This window comes from Nomascus leucogenys, chromosome 3, assembly GCF_006542625.1.
Source record: "Nomascus leucogenys isolate Asia chromosome 3, Asia_NLE_v1, whole genome shotgun sequence".
Taxonomy (NCBI): domain Eukaryota; kingdom Metazoa; phylum Chordata; class Mammalia; order Primates; family Hylobatidae; genus Nomascus; species Nomascus leucogenys.
Window position 1 is genome coordinate 56826240 of NC_044383.1, and position 15965 is coordinate 56842204.

Here is a 15965-nt window from a genome sequence, read left to right on the forward strand (position 1 = left end):
GTCCACTATTAAAGAAAAGCCAAAAGGGATGCTGGTTGAAGGTGTCCCTTGAATTAGCTTCTTCTTCTTTTTTTTTGAGACGGAGTCTCGCTGTCGCCCAGGCTGGAGTGCAGTGGCGCAATCTCGGCTCACTGCAGGCTCCGCCCTCCGGGGTTCACACCACTCTCCTACCTCAGCCTCTCGCCTAGCTGGGACTACAGGCGCCCACGACCTCGCCCGGCTAATTTTTTGTATTTTTAGTAGAGACGGGGTTTCACCATATTGGCCAGGATGGTCTCGATTTCCTGACCTTGTGATCCGCCCCCCTCGCCCTCCCAAAGTGCTGGGATTACAGGCGTGAGCCACCGCGCCCGGCCGAATTAGCTTCTAAGAGGTCACGGATGAACTTCTAGTGCAGCTTTTCTGTGCTGCTGGGTGGTCGTGAGTCTGACTGTCATGTGCTGGTTAGTGGGTGGATGCTGTGGAAATGAAAGTACTTTATAGGCTGGGCACGGTGGCTCACGCTTGTAATCCCAGCACTTTGGGAGGCCGAGGCGGGTGGATCACAAGGTCAGGAGATCGAGTCCATCCTGGCCAATATGGTGAAACCCCGTCTCTACTAAAAATACAAAAAATTAGCCGGGCGTGGTGGTGGGCGCCTGTAGTCCCAGCTACTCGGAGAGGCTGAGGCAGGAGAATGGCGGGAACCCGGGAGGCGGAGCCTGCAGTGAGCCGAGATCGCGCCACTGCACTCCAGCCTGGGTGACAGAGCGAGACTCCGTCTCCAAAAAAAAAAAAGAAAGTACTTTATATAATTTATTTTATAAGATGCAGTTTGTTTCTAAAGTCAAGATGGTGTATAGAATAAAAAAGAGGAAGGGAGGGTACTGGAAAGTTGTTGGTAACATGGGAGAGGCTTAAGCATACTTATGAGGGGAAAGGGTGAGATGCCGTAGATATGGGGAAGGGGAGGGGCAGCAGGTGACAACCAAGGGCTTGGGAACCCAGAGTGGAAAAGTTAGTTTACCCTAAAGGCAAGGAGTGGCCAGGTGTGGTGGCTCATGCCTGTAATCCCAGCACTTTGGGAGGCTGAGGTGGGCGGATCACCTGAGGTCAGGAGTTCAAGACCAGCCTGACCAACATGGTAAAACCCCATCTCTATTAAAAATACAAACATTAGGCTGGGTGTGGTGGCTCATGCCTGTAATCCCAACACTTTGTGGGGGGGGCGGAGGGTGGATGACCTGAGGTCAGGAGTTCAAGACCAGCCTGGCCAACATGGTGAAATCCTGTGTCTACTAAAAATGCAAAAATTAGATGGGCATGGTGTTGCATGCCTGTAATCCCAGCTACTCTGGAGGCTGAGGCAGGAGAATTGCTTGAACCCAAGAGGTGGAGGTTGGAGTGAGTTGAGATTGCACCATTGTACTCCAGCCTGGGCAACAAGACCAAAACTCCATCTCGGAAAAAAAAGAACAACAACAACAACAAAAAATAAAACCTCAAAATTAGCCAGGTGTGGTGGCACACACCTGTTATCCCAGCTACTAGGGAGGCTGAGGCAGGAAAATTGCTTGAACCCGAGAGGTTGAGGTTGCAGTGAGCTGAGATTGCACCACTACACCCCAGCCTGTCTCAAAAAAAAAAAAATAGAGCAAGGAGTTCCCATCCTGGAGTGGGGTTTGCCTCCTCTCCCACCAAGCAAGCAGAGGGATTTCTGGTAATGGGGGTAGAACTGGGCATTGCAGCATTGGCCAGAGGGCTCAGATGAGGAGCACCAGTGCCAGCACTTCTGAAAAGCATCTATGTGTTGGGGGTGTGTATGGTGTGATGTCCTCATGGCTTATGTGAGGGTGAGTGGCACCCTGAGCTGCAGCAAGGGGAGGGTGTGAGTACCTAGTTACTTGGGGGGCACAGGAATGGATAGGGATTGGTGATACAGGAAGTGAGTCACAGCAATGCAGGCAAAGGAATAGAGAAGGAAGAAGCAGCAAGTAATGGAAAGAGATGAGTGTCACCAAAGATAAAAAAAAGCGGCTGCGCACGGCGGCTCATGCCTGTAAATCTTAGCACTTTTAGAGACCAAGGCGAGTGGATCCTCTGAGCTCGGGAGTTTGAGACCAGCCTGGGCAACATGGTGAAATCTCATCTCTACTAAAACACAAAAAATTAGCCGGGCGTGGTGGTGTACACTTGTAATCCCAGCTACTCAGGAAGCTGAGGCACGAGAATTGCTTGAACCTGGGAGGTAGAGGTTGCAGTGAACTGAGATTGCACCACCACACTCCAGCCTGGGTGACAGAGAGAGAGAGACTGTCTCCAAAAACAATCAAACAAAACAAACAAACAAAACAAAAACAAAAACAAAAAACCTAAGGAAGCATACAAGTGAGAAGTTCTAAAAGTAGGTGCAGGTGTTATGACCGTATACGGAAACCCTAGAACCCTGATATCTATCCTAGAGCATACTGGACTTAAAATAGTCGCCAACATTGTGACAGAAATGAAGTAAATCATGTGACTAGGCAGAGTAATATATCATATCAATGTACCTTTGACCTTCCTATTTGTTTGAACAGGAAAGTTTTGCCATTCACCAGTTTTTGTGGTGCTGTGATTTCCAGGGCAGTGCCTAAATTGATAGTTTGTGCATAATGTATCTGCTACATTTCTGTTTTGAAATGTAGCAAAAACTTTGGTAATTTGGAATTAGGTGGGCTAGAGGGAGAAGTCTTGTTGCAGTTAATGAAAACTTGTTTTAATTAATTAATTAATTTATTTATTTATTGAGATGGAGTCTCACTCTGTTGCCCAGGCTGGAGTGCAGTGACGTGATCTCTGCAATCTTGGCTCACTGCAACCTCTGCCTCTCGGGTTCAAGCAATTCTCCTGTCTTAGCCTCCTGAGTAGCTGGGACTATAGGCTCACACCACCACGCCTGGCTAATTTTTGTATTTTTAGTAGAGGTGGGGTTTCACCATATTGGTCAGGCTGGTCTTGAACTCCTTACCTCAGGGGATCCAACTACCTCGGCCTCCCAAAGTGCTGGGATTACAGGCGTGAGCCACTGTGCTCAGCCTATTTTTATTTTAAAAACATTTTCAGATTCCTATTTTGTTTTCAAATCTCAGAGCTGTGTGAGATAAAATTTGTTTTTTCAAAGAAACAATTTTTACTTGTACCAGATTCTCAAAGCAGTTGAATCTAGACTGATAAAAGTTGTCACTTGAAGATCTGGCAGCCCATTTTCATGAATGGTTAGGATAGAATAACTGTTTTAAGTATATTTTGCTTTAAATGGTAGGAGTGGGAAGTACTGCTAAAGTATTTCCAAAAATGTTTGGAAGCGGTTTAACATTTTTAAGTTGGTCAAGCAAGCATATACCATACACAATTTTCTTTTCCCTCATCTAGAAGTTGATAGAACAGGCACATAACTATTTGATCTCTTTAGAGCCATAGTGGGAAGCCCTTTCTTCCCTCTAGGATAACACTCCGTAATTCTTCCTCCTGTCTAAAACATCTCTATTGGGCTTTGTTGCTTTGTATTCCAGAGTTTTAACATTCTGTATCTCCTTGAAAATAATTCCACTGGGATTTATGCTTGGCACTTAGTGCAAAATTGCTAGTGAAATAGAAAAAATGGGATTTTTTTAGGGAAGAAGAAAAAAGGTCCTTTTGGAGCAGAAGCCCTTCCCTGGTTAGGCAGAGCTGGGTAGGTGCTTAAAATGGTAGTTCTGAGTAGCCAGAGGCTGCAATATTTGGGCACCCACCTGGTCCCCATTTCTTAACATTGCTCAGCAAATCCCTTTATTATAGGTAACACAAAACTCACATGCCTGGTATCTGAGTTACAATCAATTTCAAATTAATATTTCTCACAAAAACCCCAGGAGCATATGCAAATCTCCCCCCTTCCCAAAATACCAAAGACTTCTTCAGTAACACTGCAAAAAGATAATTTTTATATTTCAGTCCAAAATCTGTATACAGTCAGTTTGATTGACTTGGTCCAGTCAGTTCAGAACCAACTAGTTAGTTCCAGATAAAAATAGTCACACTAGCTGTTTATAGACATCTTTTTAATGTTTTACTTTAAAACAAATAATCCCAGTAAAAGAGAGCAAAGGAAATTACACTTTAATGATAGCTTGAAATGGATATGGTGTTCCTGATTTATTTGTCTTCAGGAAACAGACAATTGCATTGTCATACATGACTTAGAACTGCTCACTTAGATGCACATAATTAGATTAGATTAAGTTTCTCTTACAAAAACACAACCATGTCATTTAAGGCGAAAAATATCAGCTTCTAGGGAGACAAGTTAATATTTATGATATTTCCTCTATCTGATTTAGTGAAATGATCCATTAGTTTAGTTAGCCAGGTTTCATCATCCTTATAGTTTTACTTTGCAAATGGGTATGAGAATTGGTCATTTTGTGCCTGATTTCCTCCTCTCTAGTAGACTTATTTTACTTGCAAATTAAGAACTTCAGAATCACTGAATCAATGGGAGGTGAGAAAGGCACCTTAGAACAGATCAGGACTTAAAAACTCAATAAAGTTATTTTAAACAAAACTTGCAATCTACAGATATTAATTTAGTTGAACAAAATGCAAACAGGTAGATCAGACATAGCAAAATTTTTTTAGTTAACCTCATACAAGGGATATTTGCAATTAAGTATTAGCTTGATCAACCCTACATGTTGAAGAAGGCAGACACACTTGTACTCAGAAAGCATATGGCTACTCAGTGCTCAGCTAAATTGTGCTTCAAGACATCATTAAGATTCACCAATGGAAATTTGCTTAGTGTAAATGGGAGACCCCTCTCATTTCCACAGAGAGTAACACGACAGACAGAACCTTATAGCTTCCACACAACTGTCTTTTAACATCCCTCAATTTTTGTGCTAGAGTAAGATAGACACAAAATGGTCATGGCTTCAATGTTTAAAAGTTTTTCACAACATGGTTTATCACATTTTGCTATGATGAAGACCTCAGTGCTGTGTGTAGGTTTTGTTTCTGAATCTTCAGTCTTCAGCAATGCTGGGTGAGCTGTACTGTGTTTGAGACTTAACGAGGCCTAAGGAGGGGTCCCCAATACATTCAGAATTCCTGCTGCCAGTGGGGTTCGACCCGGGACAGAGTGTGTCCAAGAATCAGTGCTACCTGAAAGTTGCTGCCTCCCTCCTCTTCCTCTGTTAATAATACTGGGAGAGAGCCTGCCCAGTCATGGCAGGTGTCTGGCTTTAGGTCAGTGGAGGTGTGTGGGTGTGTGTGTGTATGCAACATTCTTGCGAGGGGGAATCACAACTTTAGGTTGAATGAAGATGAAAAATTGATTTTCGTAATTTACTAACATTCTGTATTTTGAAAATGAAAACAATTGCTTAAAAGGATTGACAAGGTCTTAACTGAAGTGTAAAATTTAGCCTCTATCTTCTATACGTTTCCAGCAGCCAAAAAGATTCTAAATGATTCCAACTGTCTTAGAATCCAAGTGGGATGTGAAGAGGAAGCTTTAAAAATTTTCATGTTTATCAAAAGGGACAAGGTTCTAAAAGGTTGAGAAGTACACTTTAGATAAAGCGGAGAACTGGTTGACTTGGGGATGGAGGCTGGTTTTTTTTTTTTTTTTTGAGACGGAGTCTCGCTCTGTCGCCCAGGCTGGAGTGCAGTGGCATAATCTCGGCTCACTGCAAGCTCCGCCTCCCGGGTTCAAGCCATTCTCCTGCCTCAGCCTCCCAAGTAGCTGGGACTACAGGCGCCCACCACCACGCCCGGCTAATTTTTTGTATTTTTAGTAGAGACGGGGTTTCACTGTGTTAGCCAGGATGGTCTCGATCTCCTGACCTCCTGATCCGCCCGCCTCAGCCTCCCAAAGTGCTGGGATTACAGGCGTGAGCCACCGCGCCCGGCCGGCTGGTTAAGGCCTGGTGAAGTTCAGAAGCAAAATACTGGCAGGGAATGAATAAGGAGTTAATGAAGAAGAAAAGCAGGGGAGAGTCAATGATGGAGAAAGCCTGTTGGGGAGGGCTGGGGAGGAATGGTGGAGTTCAGGGCCTCCTTCTTCCTTTGAACATCCACTTGATAACCCTGCTCATTCTGCTTGGCTGCTGGAGAAGTACTTCTGGAGGCAGCATTAATGTCTGCCAAGGACTTCCTTTCTTGAGTCCTCCTGTGGCTAGGGTTTAATTGAATTGAAATGCTATCTCTTATGTCCTTTTCTTTTGAATGTCATTACGTTGGCTGAAGTTCTGATGACCTAAGATAGCTAGATGGGTTTCTAACAAGCAGTCAGCATTGCTTGCTTTCTGATAAATACATTTGTCGTTTTGTTTCCCTTGGTCTTTTTGCTGCCATGATATATTTAAGTGTTCTGATTTGCAGACCCTGCCAGTACTATCTAGCTTCTAATTGTAAATGTTTATATCAGGAAATTGAACCAGTAATTTCAGATTTGGGACAACATTCTTGGGAAGAATAGAAAATTTTCACTACAGTATAAAAAGTAAAGGAAGTTTCGTTTTAGACTTTCATATGCAAAATGTACACATAATAGCAAAAGACATTCAGGGCATATTAAAAAATAAATACCTTGCAAAAATTCTCTGCTTATATATAAGAATAAGGGAAGATTAGGTAGTTGAATTCCCTAGCAATACTCATTTTCTAAAAAGTCTAGTTCTTCTATTTTGGTTTGTTTCTCTCCCTCTCATTGCCCTTTGAGGGGGAAGTCATTTTCTTTTACTTTGCCAACTTCCTGGTGGTGTTTCTGGGTTCTTTTCAAGCCTTTCCTATCTCAGTCCCACTCAAATGTCCCATCCCCCATAGTCCTACCTGTATGTCAGCAATTGAGAATAGCTTCTCACACTTGCCCTTTACATAGGCAGTATTGGCAAGCCTGGGGTTGGCGCCATTGCAGAGAAACCAGTCCAATCACAATGGCTGTTCTACTGATCAGTATTTCACACGCTTGTGTAGAAGTTGACCACTTATAAAGTTGATTCTGCCATCAGGGAATATGTTTTCATAAAGTCAAATATGTCAGATAGTCTATTTGCCCCACTGGCCCTGAATCTCATTATTTGCACATTTTCTAATTGAAGAACATTCTTGTCATAAAGAACAACATGGAAATGATGTGCAAAATTGCTTGCCACAGCGCTAAATCACCAGAAGCACACAAATTGACATTCAAATTACATTAATAATAAAATGACTGAATAGGAATGGGTTGGCAACTATATCTTGAAATAAGCAGCCATTTCTATTATTCCCCAATTCTGCTTTAGTTGATACCTTATTAGCAGCTGTTGATAGCCATTGTGTTTAAATATACATTATGGCCTAATCTTGAAAATGTAGTTTGTATTTAGTCACAAAGCAGAAATGCCTGAAATTTGAAGGTGTTTACTCCCATAATTTCAAAATACAGTGTCAAATCTTCTAAATGACCTAAACTTGACATATTCATACACCCCATAGCATTAGCTGTGTTTGGTTTCTCAGGCTTTTTAACTCAAGGTACATTACTAAATGAGTGGGTTAATGTCGATGCACCTTGGAATTTTAGCCATCCCTAAACATGCATTTTCATGCAATTAAAAGAGAACGGGCTTATAAACTGCCTTTCATGTTCTTCCGGATTCTTGCAATTTCAACTTTTTAGAAGGGCTTTCGAAATAGTTCATGCAATGATATGTATGGCTAAAGGAACTGCTATGCCTGGAAAGAAAATGAAGAACTTATTTCAGTTTGACATGAGGCAAGCTGAGGGCATCTGTACTTTCTCCTGCCTTACAAATGCTCTGAGATGATCGTGACCTTCCAGTCCTTAGAGAGTCTGATGCAAAGGCAGCTTCCCTGGCAGGCTGCGGTGCGGCATCAAAAGTGTCTGTCTCTGTCTCTTCAGGACCCACCTCTTCATCAGTTATAAACAATTTGGATTCCCTCCATTTGGGGTAAAAATCTTGGCTGCCTCTGGAGCCACTTGACTCACTCCCTGAAAGTTGTATATTCAGTTCCTCGGTCGACTTGATCAGGTTTTGCACAGACAAAGATTTGCCCAAGTCCTTCGGCACCACGGGACAGACAGACAACAGAGTTTCTCCTCCCATGTCAAAGCTTTTCCTCATAGAACGGTCCTTAGTGAGATTTGACTGTGCAACCTGAACATTTTCCTTGGAGGCAACAAGGCAGGTGGTGACGTCAGAAATGCTTTCCTGTAAGCCTGCAGGGTTAGGGTGCAGAGTTTCTGGCCTGGGCAGATGCTTGATGGCTGGGAGAGGAGGTGGGATCTGTAAAGTTGTTGGGGCTGCTGGCTTGGGTGCCGTATTTATTTGGTTTGCAATGGCGTTGGTGGCTGCCACTGCTGAGCCTTCGCTTTGACTAATTGGCACCTGTGTTGCTTGACTGTGCATAGTAGGGCTAAGCGCGTAGAAAGTCTGGGCACTGAACTCATTTGGCGTCAGGATGAACTGCAGGCCTCTCGAGATGTTGGCACTAGTTGATCTGGATAAGCAGCCACTGTTTTGTGCAGAACCCGAAAGATCTTTGCTATCCACAGGACTTTGATAGTCAGATGTCTGTTCACATTCAAAAGGTGGGATCTGGAATGAAGCCAAAGCGAGGGCTGAGGCAGAGCCTTTCCGAAGGACCTGTTGATAGATGTCTAGCAGGCAGTCCAGCTTGGACTCTATGGACTGTACCTAGAAGTGAGGAGAATGGTTACACATGACTAGAATCTGTTATTAAGAATGGACTTCGTTTTTTAAAATCAAAAAATTTTAAAAGGTGTGCCAACACGTTTAAAGAAATATTGAATATAAAGTACGATGCAGTCTTGACCCTTAGTGAATGTAGCATTTAGCAATGATGGGGCCAGAGGAGGACTTAGGAAGAGAGGGACACTTTGGCTTCTATATAGTCTTTATTAGCATCTCTCCCCCACCACTTCTTTAAATAGTGCCTCTTAAAAGTCATATAAGCACTATAAAAATGCAACTTTAAGACTTTCCATTCCAGGCTGGGTGCAGTGGCTCATGCCTCTAATGCCAGCACTTTGAGAGACTGAGGCAGGAGAATCGAGCCCAGGAGTTTGAGACCAGCCTGGGCAACATGGCGAGACCTCATCTCTATCAAAAATAATACAAAAATCAGCCGGGTGTGGTGGTGCATGCCCGTAGTCCCAGCTGCTAGGAAGGCTGAGTTGGGAGGATTGACTGAGCCCAGGAGGTAGAGGCTGCAGTGAGCCATGGTTGTGCCACTGCACTCCAGCCCGGGTGACAGAGAAGTCCCTGTCTGGGAAAAAAAAAAAAAAAAAAAAGACTTCCCATTCCTGTCAGATTGTCTTTCCTGAGTCTCCTCTATGAAGACATTCTGAAACTCTACAGAAATCTAGTAAGGAACTTATTCTATGATGAAACCAATACCTTAAGTATCAATCTAGGTGATTCTGAATTTAAAGGTACATAAAAAAAATAAAGGTACAAAATGCTCCAGAATTAATATATGAAGTATTTTTTATTAAATTGGGGGAGCCATTTGATTTCTGGAAAATTGTCTTTGCATATGAAGATACAACAGACTTGAGGTTAACAAACATTCAATGTGTCATCAGAATTATAATAAGGTTTTATTTTTATTTATTTTATTTTATCTTTTATTTTATTTTATTTTATTTTATTTTTAGTAGAGACGGGGTTTCACCATGTTGGTCAGGTTGGTCTTGAACTCCTGACCTTGTGATCTGCCCACCTCAGCCTCCAAAAGTGCTGGAATTACAGGCATGAGCCACCACACCCGGCCTTGTTTTACTTTTAAAAGGAGTGACCTGCTGAGTGCTGTGGCTCATGCCTGTAATCCCAGCAATTTGGGAGGCCAAGGCAAGCGGATCACTTGAGGTCAGGAGTTTGAGACAAGCCTGGCCAACATGGTGAAACCTGTCTCTACTAAAAATACAAAAATTCACCGGTCTTGGTGGCTCATGCCTGTAATCCCATCTACTTGGGAGACTGAGGCATGAGAATCACTTGAACCCAGGAGGCGGAGGTAGCAGTGAGCTGGGAGCACGCCACTACACTCCAGCCTGGGCAATAGAGTGAGACTCTGTCTCAAAAAAAAAAAAAAAGTAATGACCTAAAAAAGAAACAATAAAAACAACTGAAACACAAATGAAGAATAGATCTTTGTTATTTTTAAACGATTTTCAACTATTGGAAATCTATAGTTGTTTCCAATTAACTATTAATTGATGAGATGAAATTTTCTATTCCTTAAATGGAAATCCAAAGTGTTTCAGAGAGCACTGTCTACACACAAAGAAAATTTAATTTTATTCACTCTTTTTGTGATTTTATTTATTTTAAAATAATCACTGGAATACATACAATTGCCTATAATACATTTTGATTTAAAAAATTCTGGCTAAAAAGATACCCAGCGTAGTTGAGTTGTACCTGTTTTTCAACCTTGACCACCCGACCGAGCATACTGAGATCATCTGTGGTCTCATGTTCTGCTGTTATTTTCTCTCGGCTCTTCTTATCTGATGTGATTTGCCCTTTTCCAAGAATTTGATCAACACTATCAGAGAAAGAGGAGATCTGATTATGAGGGCTGAAGGTGGAGATTGCCCTAGACCAGAATGAAGAGTTTTGGAAAAAAAAAATTAAATACAGTTATCTTCAATTTATGTAAGATGAAGTAAGAAAGAACTTGTTCCAGTTGATATGCTTATTTTAACATGAGATTACACATGAGATTAATTTTCTCATTATTCTGGTCCAAGATGAAATCACTTATGGGTGAACTTCTGGGAGTAAAAGTGTCCTAAACTACAAAGTAATATGTTTCTACCTCTGATCAGGCAGTTCCTGAAATTAACCACTTCAAAATATGACAAAAATCATAACTATGGTTATCTTACATTAATAGAACAGATTATTCTATGAGCATCTATTGCACATACGTGAAAGATAAGCAGATAAGAGAGCCATGGTCTTTTTCTTTTGGAATTCAAGTTGGAGAAGATACATGAGCTAGAAACCCAAGACTGGTTCTATAAATTCTGTAGCAGTTCAACTTTATAAAACCTTGGGAGCTGTAGACAGTTTTGTTAAAGAACTTAGAAGGCCATGGCCATCTAGGCAGAGATTATAATATGACCACAATCTCTAGTCATGTTACAGATGTTACAGAATGAATTAAAGCAATTTCCAAGAGAACTTGATCAGCCTAAATGAGAATCACTTTCTTCTTTTTTTGTATGTGTTTAGAATTGAATTATCAAGAGTATTGACAACTTTCCAGTTTACTTTGTCTGAAGAGAAGCATAGGCAGTACTCACTTCCTGCCATGACATCTAATTTACTAAACTGCAGACTCTGCAAGGTCTGGGTCATTATTTTATCAATCTCTGGATGTCCACAGGTCCTGGCACACATGATGGGCTCAATAATTACCTGCTTAATGAATTAACAAATTGTTATTTCTATAACAATTGATGAACAGGTATTTTACTAAGGGCCCATTATATGCCTCACACTGGGCTAAGTGTGCTGTGGGGGCATAAAAAAAAGTTCAAGACTCAGTCCTTGCATTTTGGGCACTATACAATCACAAATGCTGGTAATAAAGCAAGGCTCTTAAAAAACTGAATTTACTAAATATTTTGGCTTTGAGATAATCACAATCAACCATATGTGGTTGGAATTAACATATGGAATTCATTTCTTTTAATCACTCAATAAGATGCTACTAGGAGGATAGTATGTATCTAGAACCGTACAGGACATGAATGAAGGACTTCAGTCTTAGTCCAGAGCAAGGTGAACACACTTGCAACCGGGAAACAACACAAGGGCCAAGTCTCAACTTTGGCCCAGCACACCAAGATTCTGAGTGCTCTTGTGCTCTGCAGTAGACTCTGCTACTGTATAAAGGTCAGAGAAAGGCTCGTCTTCACAGGTTGGATGGTTGGATGAAACTTAATGAAGGAGAAATACTACGTTATTCCCAAAGGATGATTAGAATTTAGATAATAAATGGAATTTAGATAATTTAGGAACAGCAGCAGTAATAATTCAAACATCAGCAACAACCATTGATGTTTATTAGACACAGTTCCAGGTCTGTTACGTGTTATGAATTACATGCATTAACTCGTTCAATCCTCATGACAACCCTATAAGGCAAGAACTTTCTTCCCATTTTTACAGATGAGGAAAATGAGACAGCTGGATGCTTTGAATGCCTGAGTTATATCTATGTTAAAAGCAAAAATAAAATCAATGTTAAAAGCAAATTCCATTGGCCCACTAAAAATGAATGAAAAATATGGAGTTCAGAGGTTTACTCTACTAAAGAAAAGTTCTTCCTAGATAGCTTCTGTGCCCATTCCTTTACAAGGAATGACATTTCCATTGCTTACCGTGTTTGAAGGCTTTTAATTCTACACAACATGTCCAGATGACCAGCAGAATATTGTTCAATGACATCTTTTACATCATATGGACGTAATGTTTCCTTAAACTTCCGTTTCGCAACATGAAATTTCATAATTCTGTATGAGAACATATTACATATTAACCTTTATAACTCTGTTAATATAGGTTACCAAAATAGTTTACCAGTAAATACAATAAGAAACTCTGGGGGGAAAAGTCATGCATCAAATTATTTTTGGCTGCTGCAGATGTGTAATATGAAAGCCTGAGATTACAGTGGACAATTTAAGAACATCTCATGTGAGGCACACCTTAAGAATAGAAAAACACACTACAAAAGAGGCTGAACACTAAGTGTTTTGCCTTTTTAATGTCCGTTGAAACCCTAAATGAAAGTTAAAGTCAAAATGCAATTCTAACTTTTCCATGCAATCTCCAGAAGTCCAAGATATAACATCTAGTAATAGCATCCCTTAAAAAATATAAAGGCTGTTAAAACGGTCTTTTATGGAACTACATGCATTTTTCAGATACAAATGTGTTTGCAAAACACTCTATTCTCTGTAGAGAAATGTACATTAATATGGAAATTTGTTTTTTTTCCCATAAATTATTCCTGCAGAATACTGCTGGATTAGCTAGCCAAGTTCTTTTTGTTTTAAACATAATACACTTTTTTTTTTTTTTGAGATGAGGTCTCACTATGTTGCCCAGGCTCTAACCCTTGGGCTCAAGCAATCCTCCTGCCTCAGCCTCCCCAAGTGCTGGGACTATAGGCATGAGCCACCAGGTCCTGCCATAACACATTTCTTAACTAAGCTTGGGAGCCTAAGCTTTTCAGAACCAGAGACCTCTTATTACAATGCCTCCTGCAACATGGGCCCCATCTTTTAAAATGATATTTCATCAACAAATTCCATGATGCCATCGATAGCTAATCTGCCTAAGATAACTAGTTCCTGCAAAAACTTGATGCAATTTCTGATGAAAGCAGAGAAACATAACATTTGATTAGTTTGTGTAGCCTTATTGCAGGTAAATTTAAACCTGCTGGTGTTTTTCAGCTATTAAATGGCCCATAGACTGCCATTATCACACTTGTAGATTCCAGGCTGGGAATCAGTCACTAAGAGACAAAATTTGTTGTCACTTGGTGGAAAGTGGGAAGATTAGGAACAAATGTAAAGTTTAAAAAGAAAACATCCATTGCCTATCTTAGGTGACAGCTGATTTCAAGGAATCCAAATTGTTTTATAGGTTAAAAAGCCTAAACCCTACCTTGCAATTGTATTATTAACTTTCAATTAATTATATCCTAATTATTCCTGAATCATTTATCTGTAATATTCTTATGCCCTTTCTCTAACCACATATTTTTCACCAATCTCTTCTTTATTCAGTATAGGTTTTGTATTTTCCCCCCAAAAACATTTAAGCAAAATTATTCAGCAGAAAGTAAAGAAAATTAGTATTTTAATTTAACCTCTTAGTATCGAGCTTCGGTTCCAAATTGGTTTACCAGCATTTAGGTTTCATAGAGTCTTAGTGTCATGTATCAAAAAGACTGAGAAAAATAATGAAATATGTTACACGTGAAATTTCTGGTCCTAAGCAATTATGTAAATATCTGTTTCCGTATACCAGACTGTCAATTAAATAAAGGCAGACATGGATGTCTTTTTTTGAGACGGAGTCTCACCCTTTCACCCAGGCTGGAGTGCAATGGCATGATCTCAGCTCATGGTAATTTCTACCTCCCCGGTTCAAGCGATTCTCCTACCTCAGCCTCCTGAGTAGCTGGGATTACAGGCACGTGCCACCACACCTGGCTAATTTTTTGTATCTTTAGTAATGGGGTTTCACCACGTTGGCCAGGCTGGTCTCGAACTTCTGACCTCGTGATCTGCCTGCCTCGGCCTCCCAAAATGCTGGGATTACAGGCGCGAGCCACCGCGCCCGGCCTAGATGTCTTTTATTCAACAGTCAGTGCTTAATAAAAGTTAGCTATTGTTGTTACCACTTCTACTGTGACTGTTACTATTCTTCCTGAACATTGTGTGCTTAGAGCTTAGCACAGTTTCTGACACAGTAAAAAATACTTATTGAATAAGAGGAGGAAGGAAAGAAAGAGATAAAGAGAAGATTCTCTAACCTGAGTCATATTAAGAATAAAACCAGAAGAGCTAATCTAACAGCCTAGAACCCTTCTTTGCTATCTTCAAAGCAGCTAATGATGCCTGGGTGGGCAGGAAAAAAGGAGAATCATCTTCATACATCCCAAGGTGGTTTTGTTGTTGTTGTGCGGTTTTTTGTGTTTTCATAACATGTGTCTACCACTTGTTATGTGAAGTACTTTGTATGTCTTCAATAGCACTTGATAAGATATTCCTTTCTCCTATTTCTATTTTGGGAAACTGAGGTTCAAAGAACTTAAGTAACTTGCCCCCCAAAACAAGCAACTGGTATGAGGCAAAACCAGGATCCACCCACATCTGTCTGGTTCCCACTCCCACATTACCTCCTGGTTTTCCCATGGCATCAATTCTGGAGAATCGAGAAGTCTGAGTGGGATCTTTGGCAGTTCTTTCTTTCCTATGGTGGTAGAAGAGGGGTAAGCTACAGCATAAGTCAGTGTGTTCTCTCTGGCTGTAGCTCACACATTTGTGGTTTGGGACGCATCTGCCCAGATGTGAACCTACATACTTCCAACTGCCTTTTTTGCCCTAATGGGGATCTGCCATTGTTTCTTGGTGGGATGTTATGTGAGCGCTTTCAGATAATTCATCAAAAGTTGCTTGTTGCTTTTCTCTCTTCCTTTCAGAGATGTTTTAACAGAAAGTACATTTTGAAGGCATTTGATAGATAATATTGCACTCTAGCACTCACACAGTCATAGTTTATGCAAACCTTAAATAATTCCATTTTTACTTACATAATTTACTATTTATGAGCTAGCTGGCTAAAGTTAAAATTAAAATCCGTGGTTTATAATTGTGATCAATACTAAAAATGAAACTGATTATCTTTTATGTTATTTCAATATACTCACATAATGATAAGTATGCAAAACAGAGTAGATTTTAAAACTCTTAATAGGTTTATCATTTATTTTTATACATCACACCACTCCTCAGGTGGTATTGCCTTTTTTCCAGTGCTTTACTTACAGATTTTCCTACTTTATGTGTGATAATTAAATAGTGAAAATTGGATTTAAAAAATATCATTTCAATTATTTAGAAAAGAGGAGTATGTGCAGTGGTGCCTGGAGCAAGCTTGCATTGACTCCCAAGCACTGACTACTTTTAAGAATTTTGGTGGTTATTAGGCTGGCCGTGGTGTCTCACGCCTGTAATCCTAGCGCTTTGGGAGGCCGAGGCGGGTGGATCACGAGGTCAGGAAATCGAGACCATCCTGGCTAACACAGTGAAACCCCATCTCTACTAAAAATATAAAAAATTAGCCGGGCGTGGTGACTGGCGCCTGTAGTCCCAGCTACTCGGGAGGCTGAGGCAGCAGAAT

The 15965-nt window shown here is 40.8% G+C and overlaps 1 protein-coding gene across 2 annotated transcripts in view; it reads right to left on the minus strand.

Moving 5' to 3' along the window:
• Nucleotides 1-6222: 6222 nt before the first annotated feature.
• The window catches only part of KCNQ5 (potassium voltage-gated channel subfamily Q member 5), a 571663-nt gene continuing 561920 nt past the window's right edge, over nt 6223-15965 (minus strand). For both annotated transcript variants that reach the window (XM_003271108.3, XM_030809332.1), the window contains exons 12-14: nt 12428-12559; nt 10455-10581; nt 6223-8705 (exon numbers count right to left, since the gene is read on the minus strand). In XM_003271108.3, the coding sequence (XP_003271156.2) occupies nt 7743-8705; nt 10455-10581; nt 12428-12559 (1222 nt within the window). In that variant the 3' untranslated portion in view covers nt 6223-7742. The remainder of the gene's footprint in view (nt 8706-10454; nt 10582-12427; nt 12560-15965) is intronic.